The 15,296-nt window shown below is 39.1% G+C and overlaps 1 protein-coding gene across 1 annotated transcript in view; it reads left to right on the plus strand.

The window, feature by feature from the left end:
- The window catches only part of LOC149160591 (beclin-1-like protein), a 271,962-nt gene that overhangs the window by 28,221 nt on the left and 228,445 nt on the right, over positions 1-15,296 (plus strand). Inside the window, exons 3-5 of the mRNA XM_089435385.1 lie at positions 10,953-11,123; positions 11,400-11,524; positions 12,872-12,920. Coding sequence (XP_089291511.1) covers positions 10,953-11,123; positions 11,400-11,524; positions 12,872-12,920 — 345 coding nt within the window. The remainder of the gene's footprint in view (positions 1-10,952; positions 11,124-11,399; positions 11,525-12,871; positions 12,921-15,296) is intronic.

Consider the following 15,296-nt stretch of genomic DNA (forward strand, 5'->3'; position numbering starts at 1 on the left):
GAGGGTTACCTTGACCGTAAGGTGGATTCGGTCTAGGGTAAGCTTGGTCTTTCCCTACCATAGGTCGTTGATAAGCATTGTACGCGGCATACGGGTTATAAGGTTGTTGAACTTGTTGACCCTGGACGTAAAGAGGTTGACCCTACTGCTGCAGGGGTTGACCTTAGCCTTGCAAAGGCTGACCTTGCAGATATGATTATAAAGTTTGTTGTTGCCAAGGCTGACCTTGTTACTGCAAAGGTTGACTTTGCTGCTGCAAAGGTTGACCTTGCTGCTACAACAGTTGGCCTTGCGAGGACAAAGGTTGGGAAGACTGCTAAACAAACTGAGTTTGTGGCTACTGCGACTACGACAAAGATTTCCCTAGCTGCTGTAGCAGTTTCCCTTGCTACTGCAATGCCTACACTTGCTGCTACAAAGATTGCCCTTGCTGCTACGAAGGTTGCCTTTGCTGCTGCAAAGGTTGTCCTTGTTGCTGCAAGGGTAGCTGGACAGTTCCTTGGGTTATACCTTGAGGGTATTGATAGTTCCCGAATTGAATTTGGCCATATCTGTTGAAATTTCTAAGTATTACCCGTTAGAAGTTTTATTTGTATTTTCTGGTTTATTGCTCCTACTTGTTAATTACGAACAAGTTATTTAAACATATGAATATCGAAATAAACACAATACAGTCTCAACCATCTACAGATCAACAAATGAAAGAAACAGTAAACACACAAGTGACACCATTATTTTTGGACAACTCTCTATTCGGAAGTAGATATTCAGAAAATCTGCCCCACGAAACCCTCTCCAGCCACCTTTAAAGCTCAGTGTCAGCCCGAAACCCCCTGCGTCAGCCCTCTGAGGCACTGCACAGCCTCTACAGCCCTCTGCGTCACTCCTATTTCCTCTGCATGGATGATGCAGGCCCTTCTATCCTCTTCGCAGTCCCTGCTAGCTCTGCGTGGCTCTCTCTGGCTCAGCGTCTGCCTCTCTCTGCTTCTGCACTGGTTTCTCGGCACTATCTCTACCTCTTTCTGCTTTTGTGCTGGTCTCTCGGCACTATCTCTGCCTCTTTGCCTCGTATTCACTACCCCTCACTGCAAACTAATCACTGATTTGGCTTTTCTTAGCAAACTGCGCTCTAGAAAATCAAATGACTGATCACCCTAGTGTGTTCTCCAACTGACCCTCAAGCCTCCTCTTATACTTTTCTTGTTGGTCCTTCAACAACCGAGATTATATCTCTTATCAACAACTAAGATTAGATTTGGCTTGATCCATGTCTTTTGGAACCTTCTAACCCAGTTTTACATTAATACCCATTAATATTTATTTTTCCTAAGTTTAGACTTAGGAGCTGGGTAGAATCTACCCAAACCATTTTTGGGTCTTGGAGATCTCATGTGCTTTAGCCTCTCCACCAATTTTCATGGCTAGATCACATCCGATGCTACCCCAAATCAACAATATCCACCAGGAATAGTGGATTGACTAGGCTGGACATAAGGTCCAACTTGAGGAATGTAAGGCGGATTAACCAAGGCTTGTGAACCATATGGGACATAATTCGGTTGGAGTGGAACTTGAGCCATGTAAGGCTGCTGATATTGGACATTACATGACCCGGATGGACTAGTAGGGTTAGGAACAACACACTCCAACCACGTGATTTTGTAATCCACTCACATTAGTTTCATCTGACACAAAAAGGGGTATTCGGATCTTTCCCCCCAGGCGGTGGCACATTCTGTCCACTTGATGGAGGGGTAGAGGAACTTACCGAGACCTGACTTGAGACAGTCAATTGCACTGGAAGAGTCGGTTGAAACGATGAAACAGGTTGTGACGGAATGGTAGGTTGAATAGGAACTGAAGTGATTGCAGTTTGTATAGTAGTTCGAGAGGTCGTGTTCGGAATGAACGGACTTAATGTAGGCATAGCATTGGAAGACCAGATGGGGTTCTGATACAATGATGAGGCACTAGGAGTGCCCGAAACTAACTGAGCTAGAGTGGTATAGCCATGTGGCAACATGGGTCCACTAGTTTCAGGATAGGTGAGAGACAGGACTCTTCTTGTATAAGGAAATCCTTCTGGAGGAAATTCATATCCTTGCTCATCATCGACGTGAGGAGTATGGGTAGCAGAAACTTCCGAATGACTCGAAGAAGAGATTGGAATTTCACCTTCTGACTCCATAGATGGAAACAATTGGTGACGAGGAACCCGAGATGTACGAGGAGATAATTCCAAAGGAATACCAGGTTGATTGTATGGGCTATAAGGACGTTGAGGAGATATCACAACAGGATCGAACAATGGATTTCACGAATAGACAACAAGCCTCTGCGGACTCTCAGGAGTCTGCGGACTCTCAGGGGTCTGAATAGGATTATCAGAGGAATCCGGATTATATTCTTGAGGTGACCAGGAATCTGATGGAGGTAGACGAGAAGACAAAGGTTGGATGCTCATAATAATTCCAAGTTCAAAACTTTGATCCTCAAGTGATTGAGGAAGTTCCGGATGAACTCCTTTGGAGGACCCTTCAGTATCAGACAATGAAGGGGAACTATGAGATGAACTCAATGGTTCAGCCACGATGACTTCCTCTCAACAACAAAAGAGGAAAGGAGATTCGTTTAGGGTTTTTAACAGTCTTGAAATTAACAGGGAATTACTCAATTTTGGTCTAAGAAGCAACTGCTTGGGTTCGACATGTTTATCGTGGGCAGCTATTTTTAGAAACAAAAAATTTGCCTTTCAACCTTTTAAGAGTCGAGAAAAGGGTGAAAAGATGACTCTAGTCTCTTTCGATGATTTAGCAAGCTTGAAAGGACAAGTTGCTCGATGATCTTTTCAAATTTAAAGAGTGACAAAGATCGAAATGACTGCTCAGGTGAATCTCGGTAAAAGGAGTACCAAGTAATCATGAACTGCAATATACAGCTCAACAAATGAATTTACCAAGGACTTTACGTACGTGCAAGCAATCTCCCCGAATGTTGTGTTCGGTGTATCACGTTTACAGGGTGGCAGACTGAGCTTCATATCGATAAAAGTTTGCAACCTATGGGTGTCTCCCTTTATATACGCGATGGTACGGGGAGAACAAGTCCGTGCTAGCGTTGTCTAATGCCGAAGCGAATGACAGCTACTAAGTTTTAAAGACGCCGGAACACGTCTCTAACCTAGACCACTAAATATGAACGTTAATGTTTCAAATGCTCCTTAGATTAATTGATAGATTTTAAAGTTGATCTTGGAATTATGTTTCAATTTCAAGGCCTTAACAATGTTACCTGTTCCTAAAATGCAAACTAGATGATGAAATGAAATCTTTCAATTCGATGAAAGCTATCTATGTAGGGAAGAAGATCACTCAAATCATGCATCAAACCAAATGCAAAAGTGCATCCATGACAATCTTCAAACGCTAAATGCAAAATATGAAATCTAATCTTTCATATGATAAGCAAATGCAATGCCAAAACAAACCTTAAAGCAAAATTTCCTTAAGATATAATGATGATTTTTTCTCTTTTTCAAAATGCAACTAATGTAATCTAGTGCAAAAGTAAAAGAGAATGCAAGCAAGCCAACAAATATGAAAATCTCTTTCACATCAATGATTTGAATGCAACTCAAAATGCTTTGAAAACTATGAAAAGAATAACACTTTCACTTTCACTTTTCGAAACACAAAAATCAAAGAAAACACTTCCTTTTGATTCCAATGAGACAATCGATTTGTAATCTATCGTTTGTCAAAGAGAACTTAAGCAACTTCCACAATATCTACTAAGGAAAACAACTTAAGACGCAAGAACCAAAAAGTGATCTGCAAAGTATGTCTGAACACACAAAGACTCTTAACACAGGCTATTGATCTCTGATCTTTAATGGAAAGACCAACGAGTGGACGAAGGTTGACCTAGAAGACCTAGAAACCCTAAAAGGCTAATCAAACTTCAAGGACACTCAAACCAAGTTAAAAGACAATTGCAATCAGAAAACAAAAGAGTCAATGAAGATCACACTGGTAAATCACTGGGAGAAGGTACACAAAACTGAAAATGAGAAGAAAAACCCTAAATTTCTTAATCCTCTGCAATCATCGCACATGTCAGGAGGAAAGTAGCAATCATCGCTACTATAATTAGCAAACCTACGATATCATCGCGACTGCCAGGATCAAACCGGTGATGGTCGAGGAAAACAAAAAATAAACTCAAAATCTTCAAGAACAACTCAAATTAACAACCTTTAGACATCTACCAGAAAGTGACACTGACTACAGACAAGCAATGAAGTCTAAAAATGAATGGTTGATCAAACTCGTCAAAAGACAAGGTGAAGAAAGGGAAGGAAAGGGTCATAGGCTCCCCAGTGGAGTCGCCATTTTGTTGACAAGGTTAATCCTCTCTGCGGATAGAGACAATCCCTCTAGCCCAATGAGTGGGTCTAGCAACTGAAGTGACAATCAACTAGACATCTTCCTAGATTATAATTGAAAAGTAGAACGAGAGAGATGACCTACCTCGTTTTGATGCTATTCCGATTTCCTTTGTTGAGATCCTCGAACCGCTTGTGTCACGGACTTGTTCCTACTTCTCTCAGCGCTTATGTACCTGCACAAGTAATCAAGAGACAACAAAGCATGCCAAAACCAATAGCAAATCCAATAATAACCTACTTAGCTGATCAAGGAATGCCAAGCTAATACATACATGAACATATATATTTTGGGAAGATGAACCAACAATTGTATATTATTTAAAGAATAAAGGGAAGCTTACAACCATAGCCTTGATGTTGAAAGGCTCTCCTTGAGTGGTAATCCAAGTCCAAGCCAAGAAACTCTCTAAACACTTCTTCTCCAAGTCTAATGAATAGCCTCTAAGCACAAGCTGAGCATAGGGATGCAAATGGACATCGACCAACCATTTGGGAATGGGAGAGGAGGAATTTATAGGTTGGGAGAGGGAGTTAGGACTCCTCCAAAGATAGGATTAGGCCCACATCTAAAGGAGGTAGCTCATAGGGATAAGGCAAAGAGGTAAAGTTAGGAGGATTCAACCTCATCTATCCGAAACCACCTCCAACTCATCGTTCTGGAAGCTTCTAGATCACAAAGCTTCTCATCCTCTTTGGGAAAATTACCTTTTTGGGTTCATAGTGGGTATGACGGGGAACAGAGCGATGCCATCGTGGGTCAAACATGGTGTAACAGGCGACCATTGCGGTTTTGAGCTTCATAAGAGCGACGACCCTAATTTTAGGGTTTTAAGAGCTTTTTCTTCAAGGAAAGATCCACACATTTTCCAAGCAAAGTTAAAGGAGGGATTTGAGTTGTATACATGGATGAGTATACTGTATAATGATCATGTTTCGGGCACTTCAGGGTATGTCATAGGGAAGTGTAGGAGGCATGACAAAATACTGTGTAATAGGGGGTTTACATGCTAATACAATAAAATCGCTAAGATGGGAAACTGACCTCACGAATCTACTCCCATATTGTGCTGGCCCTCCAAAACTGAACTGAAATATCACTGTTGAGCTCTCTTGTGAATTTTGGATGAATTCACCAAGGGGAGATGGGTACTCGCCCAATCTCACTGAATCACCCGAGGATTTCCATCATGGGGCTACTGCTGGAGCAGAGAACCAAGTTCTCAACCTCTCATACAAGAAGGAATATCACATCCAAGATGTCCTCTAATAGCTTCCTCCTCTTTTATAGATCTGATGAACTCCTCTAGAAGCTCCCATTTTATTATTATTTTAATCATTGATCACAGTTCCCTTAATTAAAATATTCTTTTTAATGTGGAAAAATTGTAAATTGGCCACCATGCTTCCTCAAGCCACCGGAGATCACTTTTAGCCATCCCATCTTATAGGTCTTCTTGTTCTGGTTTGAACGAGCTATTACACTAAGGTGTTGTACCAAGTATTCTTCCTGAAATGCCACCTTAAGCATAATTAATGGAGTTGGGCCCATTAATAACTCATCTTTTGAAAGTTGTTGGAATGCAACAGAACGAAAGGCAAATTGTGCGGATGATGGAATATACCAAGTGGATGCCATTGGACCTCATAAAAACTCCTCAAAACCCCATGAAACACCTCCTGAATCCATTGGGCCTGCTGATGAAGTAAACCTGCACTTGTGACCTATTTGCCTCAACCCTGAAAGTCCATCCTAACCATGCCACGAGGAACACCAGAAAAAGGAACATTACATATAGGCCATCTAGAGCCTCCTTGGTTATGTGTTTTTTGTTCCAATCTCTATATATTACATGTAGTGGACAGTGCGTTGGTGCCATTTTGATATAATAGATATATTCATGAGCATACTTTGATCATATGTTGTCTTCTCTCTATATTCTAATGCTTTGAGTTTGGAAACATGAATGAAAATCTTTAAAATTATGTTTTTTCATAAAAAATAAATATTTAATTTATTTTTTACAAAGACCTGAGTCATTGAAATCAAATAGGCCAAGTCGATACCGAGTTGGAGTTGAACCTTGGCTGGTTCAGAGTCAGAGTCAAAGTTTTAAAACTATGGTACCAACTATCATCCTCAAAAATATGGTCCGATGGAGAGTGTGAATAAGTGGATTGAGAGGTATCTGTGTAACTATGTGACAGGGCATCAGAAGGCATGGATCAAATGGTTGAATCTCAGTGAACACTGAGATAACACCACTTATCATCTATCTATTGGGTTGACCCCATTTAGGGCACTGTATGGGTGTGATGCCCCATCTTTTATCAATTTGGCATTCAGGGATAACAACACTCCAAATGCTAAAGATTGGATACAAGAGAGCTAGAACATCCCTAAGGTCCTCAAGGAGAATCTACAAACCTCCCAGAACCAATAAAAGATGTATGCAGACTGGCACAGAACAAAGTGCAACTTTGCATTGTTAGACCTAGTTTTCCTAAGATTATAACCATATAGACAGTCTTCACTCAAGAAGCGGTGTAGAAAAACTAGAGCCAAGATTTTATGGACCTTGTAGAGTGCTCTGACAGATTGGTGAAGTAGCATATGAGTTGGAGCTACTAGAAGGAAGCAAAATCACAATGTCTCCCATGTATCATGCCTTAACAAGGCCATCGGTCAGCAGGGTATGATGTCCATTGAGCTACCTCCTTTGGATGAGGGAGGGCAGTTATAATTGATTTTGGAGGCAATCATGGCAATTCGAGAGAGAAGATTGAGGGGAAAAATGATTCTAGAATACCTCATTAGGTGGAAGGAATTACCTAAAGAGGACGCCACATGGGAAGGAGAACAAAAATTATAGCACCCGAATTTGCAATTGCTTGAGGGCAAGCAATGTCAGGAAGGGGTGATTGTAATGCCTTATTCTAATTAAATTTCCCAAGGGAGGACGAAGTAGCCTATTCAACCTCGTAGGCTATAGTCATTTATAAAGGGGGAAACCCATTTTTCTATGTTATTGGTGTAATATTGGGTAAATTGGGGTAATTGGAGGAAAACTTGTGAAAGAAGACAAATTTGCGGAAAAATGGATGGAAACTTGTTATCCCTTCATTAAAATTAGGTGAAGAGACCCCAAAGGGAATCTACAAATAGGAGAGGAGAATTTTTTTTATCATCCTGGATTGTGGATCTTTCTGATTGGTGAACTGAGGCTCTTGGAGGGTTTTAAGACCCCTTTTCTCTGTGGTGAAAGATTCCACCCAAGCCAATCCCTTCTCTCTTCGCTTAGTAATTTTTTTGAGGCAAAACTCATCTACCTTGTGACAATTTTGAGGCAACAAGTGTGGAGCAACAAGGGTTATGAGGCATTGTTTGAACAATGAAGTATATTTGAGGCAGAGAAGGAGTTTTCCTGTGGTTCAAGGGCACTAATTACTCCTGATTCTCTCTCCCTGAGGTTGTGACCCATTTGAGTGATATCTCCTGTGGCAATGCATTGACTTGAGGATGTCTCCGTGGTAGCATAGGGTTTCTGAAGTGGCAGCGAGGGTGAATGGTTCAGTTTGGCAAGAAAATTATTGTCCAAGCTAGCAGCCCATCATTAATTACTTACTTGTGGAAGTAGATAGGGTTTGAGGCCATTTGTGACAACGATTTACTGTCTGAAGCAATTTTGTGGCAAGCCCCAGTTTGTGGCAGTATTGGAGAGCAGAGGCTTTGTTGGAGGTAGAAATCCCTTCGAGGCTCACTTTGTAACAACAAATCCAAGCTGAGGGGTTACTGAAGACAGTGGATCCTTTCAGATGCTCTAAGGATTTTTGCTGTGGTATCTCTTGTGACAACGACTCCTTGTTGAGGATAAATTGTTGCGACAAATCTCTACTGAGGTGGCAGATTCTCTTTTGTAGTTTGGTCTGGACAACGAGGTCCGTTAGGGCACCCTGAACATCAGTAAGGTGAAACTGAGCAGTAAATGGTATTGCTAGAAGGTTTCCCAAGGTAGTTAGGAATCTAATGGTCTTGTAAGTTAGTTGTTGTGTATTAAAACAGTCCATGTGCAGTGCCTTGATGTGTTATAATTATTGATAAAGGTTGTCATTGTTTGTTGGTGAATACTATGCCACAAGATTGGCTGGTGTAATGACACTAGAAGTACAATTATAGATTGGTAATCAACTACTTGTTTACATTATTGTGCATTCAATATTACCTATGTTTAAAATACTCTGATGCAATCTTAGGATACAATTTTGTCATGTGTTGTTTCCATCCCTAAGGGTAAAAAGTTCCTAAGGGCTATTACACTGCATCACCAGAAACTCGTTTCCTCAGTAATCTACCTCGGTGCCCCCTTTCCAGCCTTGGATGCTTTAAAAATCAGCCTTACGCTGCCTCAGAAGGACGAATCCAACTCTCGTTGCTTCAGGGGAGTAGAACCCAGCGCTCGCTGCCTCAAATCCAAACCTTGTTGCCTTAACAGCCCAATCCGTTGCTTCAGAAAGATAATTCCCAGCCATAAGCTGCCTCAGAAAATTAGATTCACTGCTCCAGAAGGATGATCTCTAGCCCTCGCTTCCTCAGAAAGATAAACGTTAGTCAGAACTCGGCCCTGTAGCCAAAAAAGTAGAGAGATTTGCTAGGGTGGAAACAAATTAGAAAAAAGGGGTCTTAAAACCCTCCAAGAGCCTCAGCCCAAAACCAAGAAGTGTAACAATCCATGATGATCATAATGACTTTCCTTCCTTTTATAGATTCTCTTTGGGGCTTTTCCTTCCTGATTTCAATTTTGAGTGACTAGCAAGTTTCCCTCCATTTGCCCCAAATTCAACTTTAATTATCTAATGTTACCTAAATAACATTAAATAATATTTTTTTCCTTTTTAAATGACTATAGCCTATGAGGTTAAATAGGTTACTATGCCCTTCTTGGGTAATTAATTTGAATTTGACAGTACATTTTGTGTTTTTGTTTTTGCAAATTTATAGGGAAAACATTGCATGAGAGGCTAGGTACACCCCCCTGTGGTTGGCAAGCACCAACCTAAACAGAGAAAAGAGGTTGTATGTGACACAATAGGGAAAATTCTTGTAGATGTTGCACTGGGAATTTTTTATTACATATCTACCAAGATTTTCACCTTTAAAAGGGGCAAATTTCTGTGCTAACATGATCTCGACTTCTCATGCAAGTTTTTTCAACTTGTATCAGAGGCAGGGGTATTGATCACACTTGACATCTCTTGTTGCGTTGAAAAAGCCTGACTTAATGTCAATAGTTCTGATAGCGAATAACACCTATCCCCCAAGGAAGTGGGCTTGGGGGATAAAATTTATGTAGTCGATTTCTTAATAGGGCAAAGTTGAAAATAAATATATAATACAAATGTTTGGGGGCAAGGAGGCTAGCTATTGAGATCTGGAAAATCCTATCCCTAGTGGCGGAGTAATCCTGTTGTTTGGTCGGTTCTGTTCATGTTATGGTATAACATTCCTTGGGATTAGTAGTAGTGAAGAGGCTACTCTTTTATTTCTTCCAATTGAAGAAGAGTTTTAACTATACGAAATGGAGGAATGATAGGGAGCCTATTTTGGTGTTTAAAATACGAGTGGGCATTTTTTTGTGTTACGAGTTTGTCTTCATTTGTTTAAGCAGGGGAACTAATATTGGCAATAGCTAACCTAAGCTAATGTTAGTTTCTTTCATCAGGTTTCATCCATCATGCTGAAGTTGGGGCTTATTCAGTCAGCCTTCCATTGATTTCTCAATTTTCGAAAGACAAAATTGACCAGAAATGAAAACAATTCTTTTTTTCATAGAATGAAATGATTTGAATAGGAAGGAATTGGAAGCTTTCTAGGCCCACCTGTCACATTAATATGTATATAATGTACTTGACCTTGCTGAAGAGAGTGAGAAATTCGATAGGATAGGAAAAGGTGGATCTCCTTGCCTGGATATATTTACTGAGCAGCTTGCCTGGGACAAATCAGTCCAGGAAGGGTGAGTATGTTACCAGTGGGAATTGAATCTGGGTGGGGAGGATAACAACCCCTCGCTTTAACCACCCAGGGTAGACCCCATTGACCATCACTGCTCTTCTGTTTTTCATATGTATTAGCACGGTCCAAAACACTATTTTTTACATTGATTTTTATAATTTTGTTTTTCATGGCAGAGCCTTTTCACCACTAACGACATATGAACATTTTGAACCAATTGTGTTCTAACTTCTTAGAAGAGAATTTTATGCATACAGTGATTTCTTGTATTCTGTCTTGTATCTTTTGTCTGTAATAATGATTATTGCAGATATCTTACAATATTTGGACCAGCTGCTGGATTTTATAGTACTGTCCTTAAACTTCTGTCCACTATCTGTAGTACTTCATGTTGAATCTTTTGTGCAGATTGTATTTACCCACACTGATAATATTTGTTGTCTGCAATTTAGTGAAATTTTTGTGAAGAGATTTTTTTTGGACATTCTTTTGCAGGTTGAGCAACCCTTATGCTTGGAATGCATGCGGGTTTTGTCTGGAAATATTGCTAGAGAACTTGAAGATATTAATCGGGACACCAAGGCTTATGAAGCATGTCTTAAACAGCTTGAAGAGGAGTCTCCCAGTGGTCTTAGTGGGGCCAATTTTCTTCAAGAAAAAGAAAAGGTGTGTAGCATAAATAGCAAAGCTATGTTCTGTTGGTGTCTCTAGAGAGGTTGACGTGAATTTGCATGCAACTGTCTTTTTCTATTGCTTATTTAAGATTACAGTGGTTTGAAAGTTTGAATTATGTATAAAGCAGTGTGGTCTACCTTGCAACCACTATGAAGCCTGTTTGTTTTTCTCTGTTGTAACTCTGATAATAATGCATTCATTTATTGATATTAAAGCGAAATATTTATTTTGATGATGTGGAAGTTTCATTCTTAATCAATGCTGAAGGTTGAAGAGGAAGAGAAGAAATTAAAAGCAGCTATAGTGGAAATTGAAAAACAGTGCATGGATTTCAGACATCAACTTCAGGAACTGGAACTAAAGTCGAAAAGATTTGAAGAACGAGAAGAGAGGTATTCTTCCTCCAGCCCTGTTTATCTACTCGACACCAATGCTCAGGATTTTTACCTTGGACCACATTGAGTTCTTGTGTTTTCCAAGTCTCTTTTATGTTTGATTGCTCATCGTAATGGAGAACCACATCTGAAAGTAAACTTGTATGAGACAATAATTGTATTTTTGTCAGTGTTTCAGATATTATAGAGAATTACATGTGCAACAGATTTGAAAGATCATTCCAGCATCTGATGCTTTGTTAACTAGTTGACATTTTACAAAGTGCAGGAAAATGCATCTCCTTTTCAAGCACCTAGACCTGTATTTGAAAATTGGCTTATTCATAGGAGAATTGGACAATTCAGTACGGGATATGTCATAGCTATCTTACACTACTACAGTTCAATATTTAATACTGTGATTTGTTTATGGTATTGTCTTTTGTGAGTTTATGGATTAGATTCCTTTTTGGAATTAGAAGGTGACTCTTGAGATTTAGTTAAGCAGTTTTGCTAGTCGTGATATGCTTTCTGTTCAAATCAGTAGCCAAAAAAATAACCTAATTCCTAGAGTGGTGAAAAATAAGTAGAGGGGAATTGGATCTATGGGGAATTGGAAATTCCCAAAAAGCCTCTTTTAGGTAGGTCCAGCTTGATTTGTGGTTTCTTACAGGGAATTCATTGTGAACATGTAGTTCATTGCAAAGTGAAGTGTTACCTTCAACAATTGTACACGGTGTTTTGGCTTCAGAGCATGCCATTATTGCTATAAGCCCACCCTTAAATTGGTGAGAATCTTTCCTAATGCTAAATGGCAGGCATTAAATGAGCAAGTACAATATTTATTTTTTTGTAGAGTATATGGTGTTTTGGTTTCAGAGCATGCCATTATTGCTATAAACTTATCCCTAAATTGGTGAGAATCTTTCCTACAGGAGAATACTTGTTATAGAAATATAGAATTTCTTTGTCTAATCTTCTTCCCTATGGGGAGCATATCTATGTTGTCAAATTTACCCAGGTCTTGCACCTGATCTCATCTGTAGCCATGCTGGGTTTTGAACATGGGTCTCCATGTTAATACAAACCTGATCACAAATACAATCCCATGGGCAAGTACAATGCAATATTTGGTAGCTGCTTAAGTCTGTGCCATGTAATGAATTCTAATTTACTATCGATTTTAGCTGCTCTTTTTTCTTTACATTGTAAATAATTTATTTTCTTTGGTAGCAAGCAGTGGAAATATCTTGATCTAGATTGTTTTGTTTGAAGTAATCAGTTCTCTCTTTTGAAAGTTGATGTATCCTTTTTCTTCACAGTGCTTGTAGAAAGAAGCCTTTGATTTGCTTGTTAGTTTTGCAGGTTTTGGCACGAATTCAATGACTACAGTTTGCAGCTAACTACACACCAGGTATAAGGAAGAATTTGTTTTCTTGACAACCCCTTTTAATCATTTAAAATTCTCTGAGTCCTAGTGGTTTTCAATATTGTCCAAACTTTTTCATCCCATAATGATTAGAGAAGTAAAATGATGCAAATTTTCTACCAAGGTCAATTTTTACTATTTAGCTATGGCAGATAGGCTATGCATGATTCTTTACCTTCCTCCCAAAGTCCTAGGAAACAATATTTAGATAAGTGACAAGAATTTGTGCATCCTAGGTCAATGCTTGGAAAATAGAAAATGTGTAAGTTGAGCTCTCTATGATAGAGTTCTCAGTTAAATACTAAATAGTTCCAACGTCCCTACCTAAAATAGTTCCAGCATCTGTACCTGGAAGACCTGCTTGCGAATTGTTTCACATTTCCAAGTTGATGTGTTTATAGGAATTTTTGTTCTTTCTGGAAGAAGCTTTCTTGTATCACGATCTAGAAAGCATGTGTTTCCCCAAGTTTGGAATATTATAATGAATTTAATTGGCTTACAAGTTACAACACAAGGAAAATTCCTTCAGCTATGAAGCCATGGCTGGGGGGATCTATCATGACAAAGCTGCCTAGGACTTGAACTTGGTCCCAATTGCATGCATGGGTAATATGTCCTGCAAGTCTCTGGGGCATTTGAACCTTGGTGAGGGAAATATCACCACCGCTACGTAACCATCAAACTGAGATCTGGATGACAGTTATAGTGGAATGAAAATTATCTGAAAATGATGACCCATATATTATTCATGAAAACAATTTCTTTGTTTTTGGAAATGCAACTGATTATACATTCCTAAACAATAAATATATGCATAAATAATTAGGGAGCCATAGAGTAATCGGACAAGTGCCCCTTCCTGACATATAAGAGGGCATGCATGTCCGCTTTGGCTCACGTCCAAACAGTTTCCTAACAATAACTATATTGGCTAAGATCTGCAGAGCTAAGTCCGATCTGAAGGTTGTTGATTCTCCCACCGGGAAAGAAGTAGATGCCCCATGAAAGGTTTCTCAGCATGGTCTCTTCTAGGAGAAGATGCCCACCTGTCTCAAATTCACACCAAAGGTTCCAAAGTCCCACGTCACTAGATGTGAACTCAAGGATAACATGGAGTGACCACCCACTGTCACCTCAGTGATGCACTCCCACAGCTAATGCTGGATCGATCTCCAACAAAAGTGGGCTTCCCTAAGCAACTAAGTCTCTATAAAGGTAAGGAAATAGGGAGACATGGAGACTTGTAGAAAATCTGGTTTATATTTATACATGGAAGGGTAATTTCCAGATTTAAGGTACAACAATAGAATGAATGGATATGGGTTTGAAGTGCTTTCAAGGTTCTATGAAAGTGCTGGAAAGTATAAAATTTGAGGTATGTTCCAGTATCTATATGCTTCATAACCTATGATATTTGAGCATGCAAAAGGGTTAATTTTCTGAATATTATTGGTTTACTTTGCCAATGAGAAGGTTATGAATTTAGACTTCTAGAGGCTAAAAAGCGATTTCTAAAATCTAAAATAAGGACCAAAGGTGAGTATATATAATTGTGAAAATTCTTGGTCTTTTACAACCAACAAATGGCAAGAGGATGGTTGAAAATTAATCTGGAATTTGAATATCTGAAATATGTGTTTTCCATAATTTAATTTCATCCAAAGAAAAATTGGGTGGAGGAGATTTTAATGGTGTTTTTAGGAGATTAATGCCTAAATTATTTGGGTTATGGGCTTTTTCGAAGCAAAATTTGTAGTTTTGAATTCACTTGTTTTAGCCTTTAGGGCTGTAAGTGGCTTGATAAAACATGCTACAGCCACTAAATACTTCTTGCAATGTAATTTTCAGAATTTATTTTACTCTCTACTGAAGAAGAAATGACCAATTTATTTGGAGGAAATGCCTTTTTCATATAATTAGTGAAGTATGCAAGATTTCTGATAAAGAAAACCAAATTTACTTCATTCCATTCACCATTTGCTTTGGAAATTAAATGAGATTTGTCATATAAATTCTCACAATATGGTTAACAATACTCAGTTTTGTTTTTCCGATATGCTTGATATGCAAGAATGATTCATTACGTCAATGCTCCAAATCTCCAATAACAAAAATAATAAGTCCCAGAGTTTATCCACCTATCAGTAACCATTACAATAACAGGATCTCTATTTATATAGAGAGAGCACTAGAGCCTCTTACAGTAAAATATTATTTTCCATGCAAAAGTCCTAGCAAACAAAAACAGTTTTTTAATCCAGGGTTACAACAGCTATTTGGAATGGTAAAATAGAGTGGATTATTTGGAATGGTAAAATAGAGTGGATTAATTACTCATGAGGCCGATCTCTCTCTATAATT

The sequence above is a fragment of the Pinus tabuliformis genome, chromosome 5_2 (assembly GCF_031772625.1).
Source record: "Pinus tabuliformis cultivar Carrire ecotype Pingquan chromosome 5_2, CPIR1, whole genome shotgun sequence".
In the NCBI taxonomy this organism is placed as follows: Eukaryota; Viridiplantae; Streptophyta; class Pinopsida; order Pinales; family Pinaceae; genus Pinus; species Pinus tabuliformis.